The following is a 20,736-nucleotide window of genomic DNA, read 5'->3' as shown; positions in this document are numbered from 1 at the left end:
ATATATGATCATATTTCAAAAAATATCTGTAAATTATCACATCTAATCAATTCTATTTTTATAAGATTGAAACTAATAAAATTAAAGAATTAAAAAAATATTCGTTTGGATAAATATTGTTTAATAGTATTTAGACTCTGACCGGCCCGGCCCAGTTTCTTGATTCTATCTGATATTTGCCCGGCCCATGGGCTTGAGATGAAATTAAGCTGTAAGCTTATTAATGGACTTGGAAGTTGCAAATGATGAAAAATCACAGTGATGAGAATAAAATCCCAAAACGTCTTAATATAAATTTAGGGCGAATATCACTGTAATATATTTATTTAGTCGGGTTTATTCTGAAAAAGAAAAACCTATTGTTGTCTCTCATAATCAGAAACCATATCTTCGCTCTAATTTTTGCCTACGACACAGAGCTCAAGCTGGCATCATGCTTTCGATGACTTTCAAGGTCGCAGGTCGGGACGAGATATCTTCCCACCAGGCCTTCACCCTGGGTCGGGAGTTCACGATAATCGCCCGGTCGGTCCTCATCATGTACACCAGGTATGGGATGTGGTTAAGGTCAGCCATGGTGTAGTTCTCACCGGCCAGGTATTTGTGAGTGCCCAGCCTCTCCTCGTAAACGTCTAGGACCTTCCCTAGGTTCTGGGCTGCGGCTTCGACGACCTCCTCGACAATGGGCAGGCCATAAATAGGGTTCACGATCATCTGGCGGATGATCTTGTAGATCGGGCCGTTAAACTGGTGGGCTTCAACTTCCATCCATGTATCCACTACAGCAGACTCCACGAGGCTTCCCGATCGGAGGAGGTCTGTCCCGGCGGCCTCATATTTCCGCGCTAAGTAGCGGTTGATCGCCCTCGATTCTGGCCAGAATTGATTGAACATTACCACATCAGGTCCAAAGACTAAATAGCACCATCAATCTTCTGAAAATTGTTTACCTATGATCAAATTTAGCTTAACAATAAACTCATGCAAATAATATGATGATTAGAAGATCTCACCAAAGAGAGTGACATTTCCATCTTCGAACGCCGGGATCTGTCCAAACGGCTGTTAAATATAATTTGAGATCGAGTTAGATTCATAGGAGCATATGTAAAAAGAATGAAGTTTATATCTTGTTTGGTTTGGAAGGCTGAAATCAACTAAGACCCAAAAGGTTGTAGTTGTACAATGAAACCATCTTTAAACACACACATACGTTGAGGGAGAGATGAGGTTGTTGTTTGTGAGCCCCTGCGGTCAAATCGAGTGGGACGACCTCATAGTCGAGACCCTTCTCTTCTAGGCATAGCAGGACACGTGCGCAGCACGTGGACATCCCCATCCCATGGACCTTGATTTCCATGGCTTCCCCAAAGCCTAGACCCCCACTCAATAGAAAGCAAGCAAAGGCTAAACAAGAAAGAAATTTGTACACGGTGCTATCTCTCTCTCTCTCTCTCTCTCTCAGTGAATGATAAGAGAATGAACTAAGCTGAAGATATATTGTGTACGTATATATACAACATAGGTTGTGTCGTGTGTATTAATATTGTATATCCATAGGCCGGTGGCAAATTCTTTTTGGAGACACGTCCCATAGTTTTGCATTTGATCAACTCTGCATCTTGAGATTTACATGTCACCATTTTATGCTAAGAAGTTCTGTATCCAGTTCAGTTGTGTCCTAAAATTTTACTCTCTGCTAGTTTCTTGCCTAGTTTTGCAACACTTAAGATCAACCTTGGAGGTTTACTCAAACGGCTGTGGTGATCACTTTTGCAAATTTTTATTACTAAAGAGCACATTCGGGACTGAAATTTTGTTATTGATTTGTATCACTTCATTTTTTACAGTGTAAAGAAGCAAAATTTTTCACAAAGTCATAAGAATATTGCTGCTGGACCGTGGTTCTCATTTTGAGTTTTCGTAAACCATGAAAATCTCCAACGAAGTGAGTTCGACTAAAACATCGAAACAAGTCGGCGATGCGTAAACTTGAGGGCATCAACCATGCTGGTTGTGAAATTATGGGGTGGAAAAGGAAGATCTGTGAAATTTGGAGTCCGATCTGGATCATTAACAAAAAAACTCAGGGACGCAAAATGCAATTATCACTTGACGGAGTGAAGTCCAATGGCTGCGTGCATCGGTGTTATCTCTGACCCAGGGCTCTTGATTGTTCCATTCGTTATTACTGCACTATGCCGGCCATATTTTAACGTGTCATGTCATCTGTTTGAAAAGTTGATTGAGACACCGGATTAATCACAGTAATTTATCTTCGATAATTCAATTTAATATATTCGTGGTTCTCATTAATACTCTTCGAGAATCGTTGATCGACTAGTATTTGATCTTCAAACATTGTCCCTGTGGTTGCAAAACTACAGTGAAGGTGATGCGAACCCCACGAGACCTGCCGCAAGACCTGACAACAAAGACTGAAAATTGAACTCGGATCGCCAATAGAGATTAAGAGGGATGGAATACTGACCCGATAGTTATAGAAAACCAAGAACCAATATTATAAGTAGCCGAGAATTACAAGCATCAAAGCTTACAATCTCGGAAGGTTGCCGAAGAACAACTTAGAGGAAAATTCTCACCAGCGTAGTCTGAAAAGTCCCCCTAATCAACTATTCAACCTCCTTTATATAAGTCTAGGAGAATCTGAAAACTAATAAACTTGGCAACTGGAATATCTTTAGTTTCTTAAAACCGGAATTAATAGAGGAAACTAAATAAAGGCCCCCCCCTAGAATATTTGGCAGTCTTTTTATTCCTTCTTCAGCATCTCTTGGCTTTCCTTATGCGTCTACTCTAATCTTGGATGGGCTATTGACCATCTCAAGACAAGTTAATTGGGTAAGGCCTTTTAGGGACTCAATCGAATTAGTCTCCTCTTGGCCCAAAAAACCCGCAAACGAGCTCTCCACAGCTTGCTGGATTTGTCTTGCCTTCCCCCGTGTGATTGGTCCACTCGGAACATGCAAGCCTCCAAAATCTTGTGCATCAGCTCCCTCTTCACGAATCCAACTTCCGAGCTCGTGTACTTCAACCACATCATCGTGCCCACGATCCTCATCACGAAGTCCTTCCGACCTAAGCTCGTTGGTTTGACCCAGAGTCGTATTAGAAGGCATATGTAAAATGTTCGTGTTGGACATAACTTCTAACATGCATGGCCTGTTCTGTGGCCTTTCAACCAGCCGGTACGTAGCATGACAACTAACAGAAACCTAATGAAAGTCAAAAAGTGGATGTATAAAAGTTGCACTCACAAAAGATTGACTATTTCAATTTTTCCAATTAAAAAAAAAATCTACCATTAATAATTTTATTCTTTACTGAGACGATTTAATTGGAATTGAATTCGTTAAAACCAATTCAATTTTCGAATATTTTTGTACATACCGAAAAAATATTTTTCCTATTGAAGAATTCTCTGAATTTCGCACAACAAATGTTCCTTTTTATGTATTCTCCTCTTTTAGTTTGAACTAGAAAAGAAATTGTGCCTGTTGTCACATATTAATTTCATGATAAAATAATATCACAAACTCATTAATTATATTAAATTTGAAATTATTTTAACTTTCTTAAATATGTAATATTTGGTTATTCCTAATATGTTCTCCACTAATATTCCTCCAAAATTCAAATTACCGAATATGTGAAATGTATTATGGAAATCAAGGATTAAATGATGTTTCATGAATTAAAAGTAATTTTAAAAATAGATAGAAATTTAAAGAAAATATGGAAACAAAGAGCATTTAAGTTAATTTAGATGATACTTGTATAAAACTATAAGAATTGTTGAGTAAAATATTAAAATAGGTTCTTTTTTCATATTAATGGAGTTATGGGGAGATTTTTTGAAAGGAAAAATATTTGTTTGAAAGTTAGAAGAACTTATATGAGGATGAACAATGGGGAAGTTTTTGAAGAAAATAAAGGAAGAAATTGAACTAAATAATGATTTATTGACACATGTCAAGCAAATGACAATTGCCCCTTAAAGCATCAACAATAGTTGATTCCAAGTCCCATTTACTTACCCACCATGGTGCCACATAGGATAGAGCTAGGACCATCATCGTCCTCAAATAGGACTCACTCTCACAATGACTGGTCCCAATTCTCATCCCAATTGTGGCTTCATAATCTTATTTTCATATTAAAAAATGAAATTGATATATTTATTAAATATGTTAAGAATATTATTAATTATGCATTATTATTTTCGGTTCGATAAAAAATAATGTTTAATTTTTCTATTTATTTGTATCGAAAATAAATTTTAAAAATTAAGATTGCAAACATTATTTTGATTCCGATAAAAAATTAATATTTTAATTTTTGAATTATTTTAATTGAAAATTAAATCATTAATTGGATAAAAATATAGTAATATAAATTTTTGAGTTAAATTACAAAAATTAAAATAGTGTTGAGTTGAACAAAAATATTATCTTTATCGATTAACAACAACATTGCATAAACTTAAACATTACATTAGAAAATACTTGGCCAACAATATTGAATAATTGTAACATTACATAACTGTAATCGATAATCTTTGCGGAGGAATGTTGAAATTTTATATGTATTTGAGAAAATCTATAACATTAAATTGATTGATATCCATATTTTGAGTGGAAGAAGGGAAGAGAATGCTTGTAAGATTTCAATTGGAATAGAGGTGGAGTGGAATTTGTGTGAGAAATATGTTGAATTTTGGATGATATTTATTTATATAGTTTAATTAAAATTTTAAAATTTTTAAAAATATATAACTTTGTTCATTTCGGGACAGTCGTTGCTACCCCATGGGCTTTTTATAAAAAAAATAAAAAGAAAAAGAGGGAGAGTGTGGCAAGCGTGGGCCACACCTGTCACGCGCCGCTCCATCATTGGAGGGTCGGGATGGTTCCGGTTAGGGGTGTGGTCGGGATGGTTCAAGTTAGGGGTGTGTACATATACCGGGTATACCTGGAACCAGTCGGAACCTAGCCATTACGGTATGGTCCGGGTAGCTCGTATTAAAAATAAGGTAGGGTTCAAGTATTAAAATCAGTTCCTGATTGGTGTTACATGTTCCGGTTCCTACCACCATGGTACAAAACCGAAAAGGATGATACTTACTAATTAAAAAAAAAAGAGTAAAGTTGCATAGCAAAATGGATGAACCTTCAGTCTCAACTCTATTACTCTTAGTTTGAAACAATGTAAAATTTGAAATCTCTATTCTCCTTCCTCTAGCTAGGGAAAGCTTTGAGAGACAAAAATTTATAGGTTCTGTGCGCACCAGAATTTCATCTCGTCGGGGCACGCGTGCGCGCGCTTAAGCAATGCGGCTTGGGAGTGTCCACCTTCCCGGGGACGCGCGACGGACGCACGTGAGAAGGAGTTGCCACTTGCCATTTTACGACCCGAAGGTCGAGGGCCGGCAAGTTACCCGGGTCTAGGGGTACGGGGTACACCTAATTGCTAAGGCATATGGTCTGCGAAACCCGAGGTTCCGAATTCGGGGGTTCTGTTACATGCGAGCCTATATCTCGCATGCCCTATCGGTACTCTAGCTTGTCTAGACTTGCCATTTTAATTTAATTACCGCTTAATTAAGTTCCGCTCATCTTACGCGTTTTGACACCATAAATTCGAAGGAACACTCCGACCGTCCACTCTCAAACCGGGATTCTTACATGAATAAATGTACAACATAAATCCTTACATTGTTCTCTCAAATAAATAAAATACAAATTACAACAACTGAATCCCGGTCGGTTCGCGTTCGGTTATTATTCCGCTCGTGCTCACCGTGCGGTTTGAAAAGACCGAAATTGAAATTAAGATGCGCGCTCAGTGTTAGGGGAATTGGACCCCGTGATCTACGATTGGGGCGTTGGACCCCCTATGAATCGTGCCCTAAGGGATTGGGCTTGATCCGCATAACAAACAAGTACAAGAATGTTAACAAGCGGACATAAATAAACAAACAATGGGGTTTTGTTATTGCCGAATTTACGTGAATTAACCAATTATTAACCGGAGTATCTTGGTATACAAATCCTACCCTAAAGAAAACAAAGTGGGTACAAGGTGTGAATCGATCAAGGATCGCCTCGGGAAGGTATTTTGCATTTGGCATTATTTTACGACGACTTGACGCACGTGACGTCTGTTATCAAGTCTTGTGTTTGTGGGTTATTTTTAGGATTGTTCTATGTTGTGACACTACGGTTGTTACAGGTTATTACCGAATATTGATTCCGCTTGTACATCCTAGAACCTAGTGCCTATCCCGCTATTACCCATTTTTGTCATAGCCAAGTACACAATTAGTCCGGTATTTGTATTTTAAGCCAATCCACCCGAACTAACTACCCAAGACTATGCTAGAATAACAAAAACTTATCGATCGGATAGAGCGGGCTATGCAGATGAAGCTGCGCCTAGACAGGTAGCCCATCCCTACCCTGATACCGTAGTGTTTCTATTATTCTAACCCTAGGAGTGTCGCTAAGTTGCAAATAGACGATTTTGCCCTTGAGGTGGAAATTATTTTCGGAAAAGAGAGATTACGCGGTGCGGGCCGCCTCAGCCTGTGACCGGCGCTAACCGATCCCCTGGACCTTCCAGGGTTGTTAAGAACCCCAGAAAGCCAAAAGATCGGTTAATCTATTCGGAAGTGATCTAAGAAGAACTTCCACGTCCCGACCTGAGTTTCCTGAAATCAGGTGAGGCCTCGAGTCAAGACGCGCAAGTCCTTCCTAGACATCCATGTCACATCGAACTACGTGTCTCGGGTTTTATAAAATTTGCAAGTTTTGAGAAGGGCACCAACGCATGTTCGCAACCTTATCGACGCATGTTACCGATTTATTACCAATTCGTACAAAATTATTTGGGCCAAGTGAATTAATTAATCGCATCAACGTCCAATTACCCCGTTAGTGAAATTATTAATTAAATTAATTAATATTTTGCCAAATGCTCTAAATATTCGGGTTTCAGACCATCGAGTCGATCATTGATGGACCGTCCGATGGGAATCTTAATTCTCGATCACCTTAGGATTCAAAAATTAATTTTAGGTCGAGTTTGCATGATTAATCCGATTCGTGTGAGGTTTCGATTAAAATGAGAATAAAGCATTTTAAGCACGGATCAAGAGCATATTACCACATCAAGCATGACGAAATACAAATTTATATAACCGGTGCCGCCATGATCATGATAAACACATACAAACATACACACAAACACGATATCAACGAAATCGATAAAACGACACCGATTCATGGAAAGCGGAAAATCATGCAAAAGCACACACGTTGTCATGCCGTACACATAAAATTACAGGAATAAAATATTTAAACATGGCACATACGTTGTCGGTCGGTGATCCAAGTAGGAAAGGGCTGGATATCTTAAAAATGTCCAGGGACTGATTTGAAAATTCGGATAAAGTTTCGAGGACTGATTTGGATATTCTGAAAAATTGGGGACTGTGTAAGAATTATTGAAAATGTCCCAGGACTCCTTTGGAACGAATTTGAAAGTTCGGACTGATTTGAAAAGTAAAAAAATTCCCCAAGGACTGAACTGAAATGACACGAAAAGTTCCGGAACTGATTTAGAAAATTCTGAAAATTTCAAGGACTGATAAGGAAATATTAAAATGGCCGGGACTTGAGCAGAAATAATTTTAAAATTCGGGGCGGATCTGAAAAAGGCGAAAATGCCCCCGGGACTAAATTGAAACAACTCGAAAAGTTCCTTGGTACGATCAGCTGCACAAGGGAATAAAAGAGTCCCAAAAATCAAAAGTAAAACTGCATGACACAAATTCTTTTGGAAAAGATCCCCTTGGACCACGCGTGCTTGTGAATCGATAAAACGGAGTAGTGTCGCAGTTATTATCTCTGTACCGCCGGAATATGCGAGTTCGACCTACAGCGAAGACCTTTGCACCCCGAGTAGGCGCGAAACTAGTACTGGTCGAGTAGTTTGGAAATCAGGCTCCATAATTCCGTGAGTGATTGTGGTCCGGCCGATGAGGGTCCTATATTCCTCAATAGTGGGCGCGAGCTCAGTGCCCTGGATGTTGAAGACGGCGTGTGCTGGATCCCAAAACGTTACGGCAGCTCCGAGAAAATTCCAGTCTACCCGACGAGCGGACAATAGAGGCACATCTCCGACAAAGGTGGTGATGTAGTCCTGATCAATTCGGCGCAGACTTATCCATACGCGGTTGATTTCGTCCAGTGGCGGTGTGACCCTGTCGAGGCGCGGGAAGGAGGCCGGGCGCGACATCCCTTACCAAGATGAAAGGAAAATCAACTTAGGACTTATCAACGCGAATGACAACCTAATTTTGAAAGTTATATGATGCATGCATGCGGAAATGTAAATGCCCATGACTTAATTGAATTACAAGGTGTATGTACATGTCTCTCGAAATTGGAAAAGACTCAAATGGCGCGCAGGCCGACTCAATGGACTGTCGTTGAAGCCGAGTTGAAGGCTAGCATGGAGGTTCAGCACGATACATGGTTTCGGTAATACAAGGACCGTGTTATCTAGGGATGGGGGTTCCCGATTCAAGGGTGTCAATTCCTTGAAATCGAGCGGGATTCTTTTCAAAGCCTAAGCGGCAGTCGAACTGCGCGCCGTACCCCTACTTCGAACCCCTATCTAACCTATGCTCCTAATACCGGTCGTGGGACGCGACCCATAGGTACCTAGAAGCTAGTATGATATGCAATGCGTGTGCGGGAAATAAAAATGCGTAAAGTAGATAAACGGAAAATTGCGGAAAGTAGTAAATAAATAAGCAAACAAAGCAAGCGAGAACGAGCCCGAACCCTCTAAGTGTCCCCAGTAGAGTCGCCAAGCTGTGCGCACCCGAATTTCATCTCGTCGGGGCACGCGTGCGCGTGCCTAAGCAACGCGGCTTGGGAGTGTCCACCTTCCCGGGGATGCGCGACGGACGCACGTGAGAAGGAGTCGCCACTTGCCATTTTACGACCCGAAGGTCGAGGGCCGGCAAGTTACCCGAGTCTAGGGGTACGGGGTACACGTAATTGCTAATGCATATGGTCTGCGAAACCCGAGGTTCCGAATTCGGGGGTTCTATTACATGCGAGCCTATATCTCGCATGCCCTATCGGTACTCTAGCTTGTCTAGACTTGCCATTTTAATTTAATTACCGCTTAATTAAGTTCCGCTCATCTTACGCGTTTTGACACCGTAAATTCGAAGGAACACTCCGACCGTCCACTCTCAAACCGGGATTCTTACATGAATAAATGTACAACATAAATCCTTACATTGTTCTCTCAAATAAATAAAATACAAATTATAACAACTGAATCCCGGTCGGTTCCCGTTCGGTTATTATTCCGCTCGTGCTCACCGTGCGGTTTGAAAAGACCGAAATTGAAATTAAGATGCGTGCTCAGTGTTAGGGGAATTGGACCCCGTGATCTACGATTGGGGCGTTGGACCCCCTATGAATCGTGCCCTAAGGGATCGGGCTTGATCCGCATAACAAACAAGTACAAGAATGTTAACAAGCGAACATAAATAAACAAACAATGGGATTTTGTTATTGCCGAATTTACGTGAATTAACCAATTATTAACCGAGGTATCTTGGTATACAAATCCTACCCTAAAGAAAACAAAGTGGGTACAAGGTGTGAATCGATCAAGGATCGCCTCGGGAAGGTATTTTGCATTTGGCATTATTTTACGACGACTTGACGTACGTGACGTCTGTTGTCAAGTCTTGTGTTTGTGGGTTATTTTTAGGATTGTTCTATGTTGTGACACTACCGTTGTTACAGGTTATTACAGAATATTGATTCCGCTTGTACATCCTAGAACCTAGTGCCTATCCCGCTATTGCCCATTTTTGTCTTAGCCAAGTACACAATTAGTCCGGTATTTGTATTTTGAGCCAATCCACCCGAACTAACTACCCGAGACTATGCTAGAATAACAAAAACTCATCGATCGGATAGAGCGGGCTATGCAGATGAAGCTGCGCCTAGACAGGTAGCCCATCCCTACCCTGATACCGTAGTGTTTCTATTATTCTAACCCTAGGAGTGTCGCTAAGTTGCAAATAGATGATTTTGCCCTTGAGGTGGAAATTATTTTCGGAAAAGAGAGATTACGCGGTGCGGGCCGCCTCAGCCTGTGACCGGCGCTAACCGTTCCCCTGGACCTTCCAGGGTTGTCAAGAACCCCAGAAAGCCAAAAGATCGGTTAATCTATCCGGAAGTGATCTAAGAAGAACTTTCATGTCCCGACCTGAGTTTCCTGAAATCAGGTGAGGTCTCGAGTCAAGACGCGCAAGTCCTTCCTAGACATCCATGTCACATCGAACTACGTGTCTTGGGTTTTATAAAATTTGCAAGTTTTGAGAAGGGCACCAACGCATGTTCGCAACCTTATCGACGCGTGTTACCGGTTTATTACCAATTCGTACAAAATTATTAGGGCCAAGTGAATTAATTAATCGCATGAACGTCCAATTACCCCGTTAGTGAAATTATTAATTAAATTAATTAATGTTTTGCCAAATGCTCTAAATATTCGGGTTTCAGACCATCGAGTCGATCATTGATGGACCGTCCGATGGGAATCTTAATTCTCGATCACCTTAGGATTCAAAAATTAATTTTAGGTCGAGTTTGCATGATTAATCCGATTCGTGTGAGGTTTCGATTAAAATGAGAATAAAGCATTTTAAGCACGGATCAAGAGCATATTACCACATCAAGCATGGCGAACATACAAATTTATATAACCGGTGCCGCCATGATCATGATAAACACATACAAACATACACACAAACACGATATCAATGAAATCGATAAAACGACACCGATTCATGGAAAGCGGAAAATCATGCAAAAGAACACACGTTGTCATGCCGTACACATATAATTACAGGAATAAAATATTTAAACATGGCACATACGTTGTCGGTCGGTGATCCAAGTAGGAAAGGGCTGGATATCTTAAAAATGTCCAGGGACTGATTTGAAAATTCGGATAAAGTTTCGAGGACTGATTTGGAAATTCTGAAAAATTGGGGACTGTGTAAGAATTATTGAAAATGTCCCAGGACTCCTTTGGAACGAATTTGAAAGTTTGGACTGATCTGAAAAGTAAAAAAATTCCCCAAGGACTGAACTGAAATGACACGAAAAGTTCCGGAACTGATTTAGAAAATTCTGAAAATTTCAAGGACTGATCAGGAAATATTAAAATGGCCGGGACTTGAGCAGAAATAATTTTAAAATTCGGGGCGGATCTGAAAAGGCGAAAATGCCCCCGGGACTAAACTGAAACAACTCGAAAAGTTCCTTGGGATGTTTGAAAAATTATGAAAAATTCAAGGACTGATTGGAAAATGATAAAAATGGCTGGGACTTGGCTGAAATGAATTTTAAAATTCGGGAAAGATCTGAAAAAATAAAAATGCATCCTCAGGACTGAAATGAGACAAGATAGAAAGTTCGTAAAATCGAGTTCGGGACAAATCCGATCACCCACGCAACCTTATAACGCTCATTTCACCTCATATTCATGCAAGCAAACATAAGAATTCAAAAATGGAGCCCTAAACATGCCGCTAAATCGAGGATTTACCTAATTCGGGAAGTTGAGGGGTGATTCTGTAAATAAGAAAAACAATGAAGAAAAAATTAAAAATCCCTGCCGGACGAATTGGGCCGGGCCGTGACAGGTGGACTGGGCCGAGTGGGCCGAACGGGCTGCTGTTGGGCCGAGCGAATGGGTTGCGAACTGGGCCGGACAGGGCCAACGCGAGCTGGGCCGATTGGGTTGGGTTGCGCTGGGCTGCTGCTGACCACGGGCTGGGCTTCTGGACGTGGACCGACACGAACTTTGCCCCTGCGACCCGGAAGAAAAATAAACCGACCCGGTTAATGTCAAACGGGGAAAACCGAGGAGAAGCAAATGCGGTTCGGGTGTGAGGTCGAGCTGCGGGTCTCTGGAGTTCGGGCTGACTAAAGGGGAGAGCGGCCGTCTGTCCGGAGATGCGTGAGCCGAGAGGGGAGAGAGAACTGGGGGTGAGTTGCGGGTCGAGCTGAGGGAGCCCAGAGGACCCGAAAAAGAAACCGAGCTGCGGGCCGGGTCTGTGGAGGCGAGCTGCGGGCGAGAAGTGGCCGTCCGAGCTGAGGGTCTCGGTCCGGGTTCGAGCTCCGGGTTTCCGAAGGCGTGTGAGCTGAGAGTTTTTCCTTCGAGCTTTCTCCGTTCAAGATTCGAGCTGAGGATTTCTTTTTCTTTTTTCGAGAGGATAGGCGAACTCCCAGATCTTTTCGTCTGTGAGCTCTGAGAATTTTTTTCATCCTCCCCGTTCCCGTCCGAGAGGAAGAGAGAGAGAGAGAGAGAGAGAGAGAGATCGCGTGTCCGGAATCGTTGGCGTGTCGGGCGACGTTGCGTGTGCAGAGGAATTGGCGTGTGCAGCGGCGGGTCAGGAGGTGCGGCAGGCTTGGGTCGGATCGTGCAGCAGGGAGGAAGAGCAGCAGAAGAAGAAAAAAGAAAAAAAGAAAAGAAGAGGAAAGCTAAAAGTAAAAGGAAAGCTAAAAGGAAGAAGAAGAACATGGGCGGTCAGAAGTCAGCAGTCTGACTTCTGACCGGAATTAAATTTTTTTTTTTTCGAATTCAACGCGCGTACAAATTGAAAATTTTGTCTTTTTGATCGGACGTCAGAAAAATAATTCGAGACTGCCATCGTGTTCTGAAAAATTCATTGATCGATATTATGCGAAAAAAATTATTTTCAATCTCGAATTTTGTCCTATATTTTGAAAATTGACGTTGATGTACGCAAAATCCGAAAATGTTTCAAATAGTATTATTTTTGAAAAAAAATCATAAAATTGGTGTTAGCTTAGGAAAATGTGCTATCTCCGAAAGGTCGTGAATACTTGAGTAATTAATCGAAAATACTTCCCTCACGGGTGGCAAAATGACGACTTTGCCTCTCTGGAGTCGATGGGCCAAAATTGGGTGCTGACAGGTTCCAACATGGTACTAGTAACCTGTGATATAATACAGGTTCTGGGTATGTTTCAATTTCAGGATTAAACGGGGTAGGGTTCGATTTTAAAATTTTAGAACATGTCCCTTACAAGGTAAGGTCCAGATATCGTGAAAAAAAAGGGTACCTGAAACCGATCACTTCTAGTCCTAGTTGCCACGTCTACGTGGAGGCAAAAGGTGTTTGTAAACCGAGCACGTGCGCAGCGGAAAAGTTAATTACGGTAAAAATCAAAATTTTATCGCGTGCTCGTTTTAATCGAAAACTTCTAGATCATATCTTGACATAAGAATCGCCTTCTAAACGAATAGACAATATCACATATCGAATCTACAAGAAAAGTTTAGACTTTTATACTAACCTTGTTGATTCGAGTCGATCAAACTAACCGTCCAAGTGTCCGGTCTCTAGTTCGTTCACACGAGCACATCTCCACCGAGATTAGACTCGTCTCGACCCGTACACTCCGATCTAGGTCATCGATCTCGAACGGAATCGTCACGGAATGAAAGGATCTCTTCAAGGATGTCAAAGACAACACCAAAGCGCCGAACCGGAATAGAAAAAACTCCGATCAGCCTTAGGATTTGTGCGACTGAGTTGCTTGTTGATTGCCTCAGTCGAAACCTTCTCTCTTTCTCTCTAATATCGGTTGATGATTGATTGCATTGTTAGGGTTATCTGTAAGAACATATCTAATGAAATTATTAATTAATCCACATTAATTAATAAATCACAAATGAGTCATCACACTTAAGTCATCCAATGACTTGCCCTTGTTGAAAGAAAGAAAGATAAAACAAGTCCTTGACACGAATTTCCATCAATAGACAATCTATTTATAAAAACTCTCCAAATAAGGAAACTATAGTATTTCCTTAATTAGATTTATCATTGATATTGAACTCGGCTTCAGGATGTGCTAGCACCCTTGCAACCACATTGCAAGCCTCGTTCGATAATTAATTCCTAATTAACTTCCTTAATTAAAATTAATTCTTTTCTCGGTTTAAACACGCTCAATGTGTGTGACTAACTAGGTTCATCATCAAATGGCAATGGGATTATAGTATCAACTCATTTGACACTACTAGAAACTCTTTATGTAACAAAAAGCATAATTCCCAAAATGCCATTGGTTCCCAAAGTTCACGAGTGACACCTAGTAGTATATCGTAACAATCCAAATGATGACGAATGTATAATTGAAACATTCTGATGAACCTCTGACAGTATATGTCATGCATTGAATCCCTTCACTACAAGATCCCGATCTAGCCAGAGCTACGGTAAATACCAAACTATATAGCTGATTATATGGACTCTCTAATTTCATTCTTAGATTTGTAGTACTTGAACATAAATTCTTTTCTATTCGAGTCTATCTACCCGGGCCGAAGATTTCTTGATCCAGAACAAAACTCATATCCATAGGACATTTTCCCTGTTTACTCAGGTTAGCGAATCTCCTCTTGATCGGACACCTAACTTCAAGTATAACTAACTAGGACCACTATCTGTCGAATATTAGCAGTAGCAAATCCTAATTACCTATATTTGAGATAGCATTCCATCTCAGGTCTAAGGACTATATGCACTAATACAATCAAGATAACATTCATTGACATTAGTAAATTATCGTGTAAATATTATCTGCACGTCACGTTCGACTACTTATCATATAAGTATTCACATATCTGTCATGATAACAGTTATCAGATAGCATGAGATTCACTACTCCATCTTCATTAGTATCTGTATACTAATCATAGAAACAGACAAAGGTGACGATTTATCTGGAGAAATAATATCCAGTTAAATCTCCTACGATCGTGAATAGTTTAAAAATATTCTTATTGAATTACTTCGTCACTCATATTCTTAACTCTTAAGAATGAAGCATTCAAAATATTTTAATGACTTTATTCTAATAAACATAGACAATATACAAATAATAGAATAAACTTTATTGCCATAAAAGAAATTATCCAAATACATAAATCAGGTTCTAGGGCATATCACTAACAAAAAGGAACCAAATTTAGGCCTATTGTGGGTGCTTTTAGAACTCTTTTTTTCAGCTTATGATTAGTATATATATAGATATAGTTGAGCGATGCATGCATATGTATAATCTAGCGTCCCGATGATGTACCATGCTGACGTATGATCAAATTCTTTGAAGGGAATTTATGACACATTTGACTTTGTCGATAAGTTAATTTTGACAAATTTTATATCGATGAGGAAGGGATATGATAAGCTTACGAACTAGAACTTGATAAGGAAGCAGGGTGGAGGGTAGAACCAACAAAACTCACTCGATAAGATAACTCATCGCGAGTAAGAAAAGTCGGGTTGATTCGCCACACTCAAGGATGAACGATAAGAATCGGGGTTTTCGCCACTGAACAAGGGACTTGTTTAGATAAGAAAAATAGAGGAAACACTCTAGACAATTTCATTCAAATATTCATCAAAGTCTGTCTTCTATCTTCTCTTACAATAGGTGCATATTTATATAGATGAAAGACACCTCGCTTGACTCTAAATTAGGAAACTGACATCTAATATTCTCTAGATTATTTTCCTAAAATATAATAAGGAAACAATCTGAAATAGGAAACTTAAAATTACTGACTCAAGCTAACATAGGAAATAATATCTAATTAAGGGAAACTATATCATAGCAATATAGGAAACTCAATAGCTAATTAAGCTGAATTCTTGTTCTGGAGTCTTCTAGAATGCGTGTCTGGTCCCAAAAATTCGAATACATGTTGAGCTGCAATCTGAAGCACATCATCTCCTCTCGGTTGGAAAAAGACTCGACCTCGAGTCTTCGTCGATGTTCTCCTGGTCTTGATTTGTGCGTTTCGTCGCTTCTTAACTTGCCACTTCAACAACATCTTTTTTTTTAGAACTCTTTCCAGTAATTCTTCATAAATTGACCGCTTTGTTTTTCCACGCCAGCCAACTCGTTGCCTGAACTGTTGCTTCCTCGGTGGAGTCGTATATGCTTTGGCAAATTTTGCCTCGATTGGATGAAACACCATCGACGAATCTTTAATAGCAATTACTTCTTGAAGTTCCACTTGGCCTGGATCTAATAACAGTTCAGCCTGGACTTTCTCTTCAGAGTTTGAAGTTAGTTCCTCCTGAAAAATCTTGCCAATTGCTAAATCCTTATAGACCGGAACATTATTATCTTGTGACGCTTGAGCTGCTTCATTCTTGGACTCCACTTCTTCTTCTTTAAATTTGTCACCTTTCATAGAATCTTCTTCAAGTTGTGCTTTTTCCTCAACATCAACAATCGTCATAGGAAAAGCATTTGTTTTTCCATGCTTAAGAGGATAGGTAGACTTCATGCAACCGTCTTCAGATTCATAGAGGCGTTCATCGTATCCCAAAGGAAAGAATCTGACCTTTAAGAGTTGTTTCATGCGCCTCCACGTAAATACCTGATTCCTTCCATCTTGAAGACGATTATTTTCCAATTTATCCCACCAAATAGACGCTTTGCCCCTTAACCGATAAACAATTCTAACAACTCGACTTCCATCATCGGGGATGCCGTAGTAGTCGAAGAATCGGTCCACATCCGAAATCCACGCCAAGTATTCCTCAGCGCTCATGCTTCCGTTGAAAGTCGGGATTCTCTTTGGGGGATAATCCTTATGCACCCATTAGTGTCTTCTTATTTCATTGGAACTCGCAAGGGCTTGGATAGCTCGCTCAAGCCGTGCTAAACTCTCTTCTGTTCGTTGGAATGTGGGGAGCAGGTCTTGGTCGAAGGTAAGCCCTCTTGGATCTCGTTCTGAGTGGTCTTTAGCCATTATCTCCCCATATTTAGCAAAATACACTCAATCACACATGTTTCACTCGGCCAACAAGGATAGAACCTTCGCTTTGATACCAAATGATAAGCTCACGAACTAGAACTTGATAAGGAAGAAGGGTGGATGGTAGCACCAACAAAACTCACTCGATAAGATAACTCGTCACGAGTAAGAAAAGTCGGGTTGATTCGCCACGTTCAAGAATGAACGATAAGAATCGGGGTTTTCGCCACTAAACAAGGGACTTGTTTAGATAAGAAAAATAGAGGAAACGCTCTAAGCAATTTCATTCAAATATTCATCAAAATCTGTCTTCTATCTTCTCTTACAAAAGGTGCATATTTATATAGAGGGAAGACACATCGCTTGACTTTAAATTAGGAAACTGACATCAAATATTCTCCAGATTACTTTCCTAAAATATAATAAGGAAACAATATGAAATAAGAAACTTAAAATTACTGACTTAAGCTAACATATGAAATAATATCTAATTAAGGGAAACTATATCATAGCAATATAGGAAATTCAATATCTAATTAAGCTAAATTTTTGTTCTGGAGTCTTCTAGAATGCGTGTCTGGTCCCGAAAATTTGAATACATGTTGGGCTGCAATCTGAAGCACATCAGGATAGATAAGACTATCTGTGGTGGCTCGTAGATCGAACTCACGGACGACTTAACAATTTATGGTGAGAAATATAAATAAACAAAAAAATCTAATCGATAATACTTCTGATCAATATGGTTCTGATATGAAACCAAATACAAATAAATTCCTAAAATTTTTACGCTATCATAATCATTCGTTTATTAAATACGAGTTTTGTTAATTACTTAAAACATGATGTATAATGAAATGGGAAAATTCATTGATTTGATGCTATCAACCAATTAGGTGTTGATGCAGTAAGCAAACTTACGGTATTAGTGGGGTAAATCAGACGATATTAGGGTAGATTTGGCCATTGTAAGGCTAGATTGGACTTCACCAACTCGAGTATAATCGAGAGAGATTAGTGATTTCACTTTGAGGTGGATGTGCAATGATAATAACCTCGGAGGAGAGGAAGCAGAGTCACAAAGATTCTGAAAATATAACAAATGTAGTTGCGAGCATATTCGTAATTTGAATTCCTATTACGCTTGAGTCATTCGGATAGGGAGTGTGGCATGGGGATTTGGCCTCGATTTATGCATGTGCAGTCCACGGATGGAAAAAAAAACAAAAAACAAAAAGTAATTTGAATTATACACATGCTATTGGCAAAATTTCGTAATCAACCAAACTCAATTTTATTCTTCATAAATTCAACAATACAATTATTATTTTTTATTTTTTTTTATCTAATTTAATAATAAATTATCTCACATACTTTTTTCTATAATCATTTTTATAATTAATTTTTTAATAATAAAATTTTCATATACTTTCATTTCTATATATACATGATAATTTTTTAATAATAAATTTTTCATTCACTTTCACGTCTATATATAGATATCGGGGCATACCTTTTCACGTCTATATATGTGATTTGGTAACTCCAAATTCCAAGTTCAAATCCCCTATTTTACATTTATAAAAAACAATTGCCAGTTGTGTGCTTTTTGACTTGGGATTGGAGGATATCGGTTTTTGTAAACTATACTAGGTTTTTGGTGGTGCTACGTTGACGGTACTAATTTTTGTGCTAGTTATTCAGTTTGTCTGATATGTTTACAGTTGAACACAAAAGTTTAGACATTGTGTAGCAGAGGCGATAATGTCGCTATTACTGTTGCTCATCATTTACTAAAAAGAAAAAGAAAAAAAAAAGAAAAGGTTTTAGAATGGACCTTGGATGGGATTGGATTGGATGAAGCATCATTGACGGTGGTGGAGAATATTTGACAATCTTGGAGGATGGTGGATAATAGAACTTAGATGATGTATCCCTGATAGTGGAAATTGACCTTTTCTTTTATCAGTCTTCGTATCATGTTTAAGTATCAAATATTCTATCAGCAAACATTGACTTCATTGATCATAAATCTCGACAAGACATGATGAAGACCTCATTTTCTTCTTCTTCTTATGTCTTATTATTATTATTTTTTCTAGTCGTAACTATTATCCACAAGTTGTAAATTCTAGAATTAGTGCAAAAGATCGCACCACTTTGAGGTTATTAAAATATATATAGCCGTTGGACAAAACGAATGTTGGACAAATAATACATGAACGTTGCAGAGATAAACTAGCACGTAAAGACTCTGTGGAAATGCCAATCAATTAATGATGCTAAGTTTGGTCGAGCGAAAATGATAGAATATAGGAAGATTGGAGATGATTCAAAAACTAAGGATTAAAATTATCCTAATCAAAGGTTTGGTGCTTGTGGAGGTTTAGGATTAGGGTATTAAGGTGAAATTACATGCTCTAATTTTTTTTTCCTTTAATTTTGAAATAAATATATAATGATATTTTGAAATTAAATTAAATTTAAAAATAACAAAAATTAAATAGAAAAAGCAGAATGTAACAGTGAACAGAGGGGCGGCGGGCCTCCGACGTCGAGTCGAGGCCGCCGGTGTGCCAAGAGCTGCCCTGTGAGCTCACCTCGAAGAGCAAGCAACAGCCGAACGTGAGCAAACAAATCAAGAGGAAAGAAGCAGCTGAACGAGAGAGAGAGGGAGAGGAGACGATGGGCAGGGAGGAAGAACGAAGTTGTTGTGGGAGCTTCCTTCAGCTTCCTTCGTTGGTTAGGGTTGGGGGGTTGATGTTGATGGCAATTTTTGAAAATTTGAAGAGAAGGTAAGGATGTTTTCGTCTTTTTAGATATTTTGAAATCTTTATCCGGGCCTAACCCACCCCTGGGCCGAATTTGGGTTTTAATAAATAATTCTGTCCATTCATTCTTCATTTCCCATTCTAGTCGTCACCAAACACCGGATAAAGATTTTAAAAATCCTATCCGATGTTATATCCGGTCGATCACACGTGGCCTAAAAGAACAAATCCCATTTCAGACAATGGAAACCGTACAGGTCTCAAAGGATCTTCTCTGAATATGCATATGAGCATTATGCTTTATTGAATACTAGCACCCTTTGCTCAAGTTCAGTGCCGGCACTCTCTTAGGGAATCAAGCACATTGACAAACTGAATAGCTAAATCGAAGATCGATAGAGTATCGGATTTCATTGCTTGTTTGTAGAGCTACGCTTCATTTTTCCTTGCACTTACTTTCCTATTGTTATTTATGTGTGTACTATGTAGACTATTTGAATTCCTGCAGTTTAAAAATTGAGAAACATTACTTTTGCGATTCTAAGAGATCGAGTATAAGCGATTCTCCCTCCCAATAAGTATAAGTGCGTTTCTCGAATTCGAACTTGTATTCTTATCCTTATGAAGTTAGAACTGCTTATCACTCAACCAATACTTTATAGTTATACTGTGTAACTTTGATTCGATTGTGCTCTGTATCCCTTTTATAATCAAGACTTCCTACGAGTTATAAAAAAATGCTACTCGATTCATGTAACATATAAACATGATGGGGGCATTATCGAGCCAAACCGTATCGAACCAAGCCATGCCGCTGGCCACCACAAGCCTTTTTTGCAAGGATTTTTTTTTTGTTTTGCCTTTTCCTCTTTCCAATTTTCAGTAACATGTAATAATTTAAAAAAAATGAAAAATGTTCTTGAGGCAATTTTAATGGGAAAAACAAAAAACAAAAAACAAAAAACAATAAGACCTTGAAAAGACGAAGAACGGATGTAGAGATAAATTGAAACATGCGATTTGATTTTGACTC

At 39.3% G+C, this 20,736-nt stretch overlaps 1 protein-coding gene across 1 annotated transcript; it reads right to left on the bottom strand.

Annotated features, from left to right (window-relative positions):
- Positions 1 to 255: 255 nt before the first annotated feature.
- Positions 256 to 1,460, bottom strand: LOC116192548 (glutathione S-transferase F13-like). The gene is made up of 3 exons (XM_031521120.1): positions 1,214 to 1,460; positions 1,014 to 1,062; positions 256 to 872 (listed from the first exon to the last, which is right to left on the bottom strand). The coding sequence occupies exons 1-3, from the start codon at positions 1,358 to 1,360 to the stop codon at positions 421 to 423; spliced, it is 648 nt and encodes a 215-aa protein (XP_031376980.1). The 5' UTR covers positions 1,361 to 1,460; the 3' UTR covers positions 256 to 420.
- Between the last annotated feature and the right edge of the window lie 19,276 nt (positions 1,461 to 20,736).

This window comes from Punica granatum, chromosome 1 (genome assembly GCF_007655135.1).
Source record: "Punica granatum isolate Tunisia-2019 chromosome 1, ASM765513v2, whole genome shotgun sequence".
NCBI lineage: Eukaryota > Viridiplantae > Streptophyta > Magnoliopsida > Myrtales > Lythraceae > Punica > Punica granatum.
Note: the sequence above shows the minus strand (reverse complement) of the source record. Positions and strands in the feature narration are given on the sequence as shown.

What these genes read in the sequence shown, in the direction of transcription:
- LOC116192548 (XM_031521120.1), bottom strand. Translation starts at nt 1,360, where the DNA reads ATGGAAATCAAGGTCCATGGGATGGGGATGTCCACGTGCTGCGCACGT. An exon ending in AACCTCATCTCTCCCTCAAC is followed by an intron (nt 1,063 to 1,213) that starts GTATGTGTGTGT and finishes TATATTTAACAG; the next exon opens with CCGTTTGGACAGATCCCGGC. An exon ending in TGGAAATGTCACTCTCTTTG is followed by an intron (nt 873 to 1,013) that starts GTGAGATCTTCT and finishes AATTCTGGCCAG; the next exon opens with AATCGAGGGCGATCAACCGC.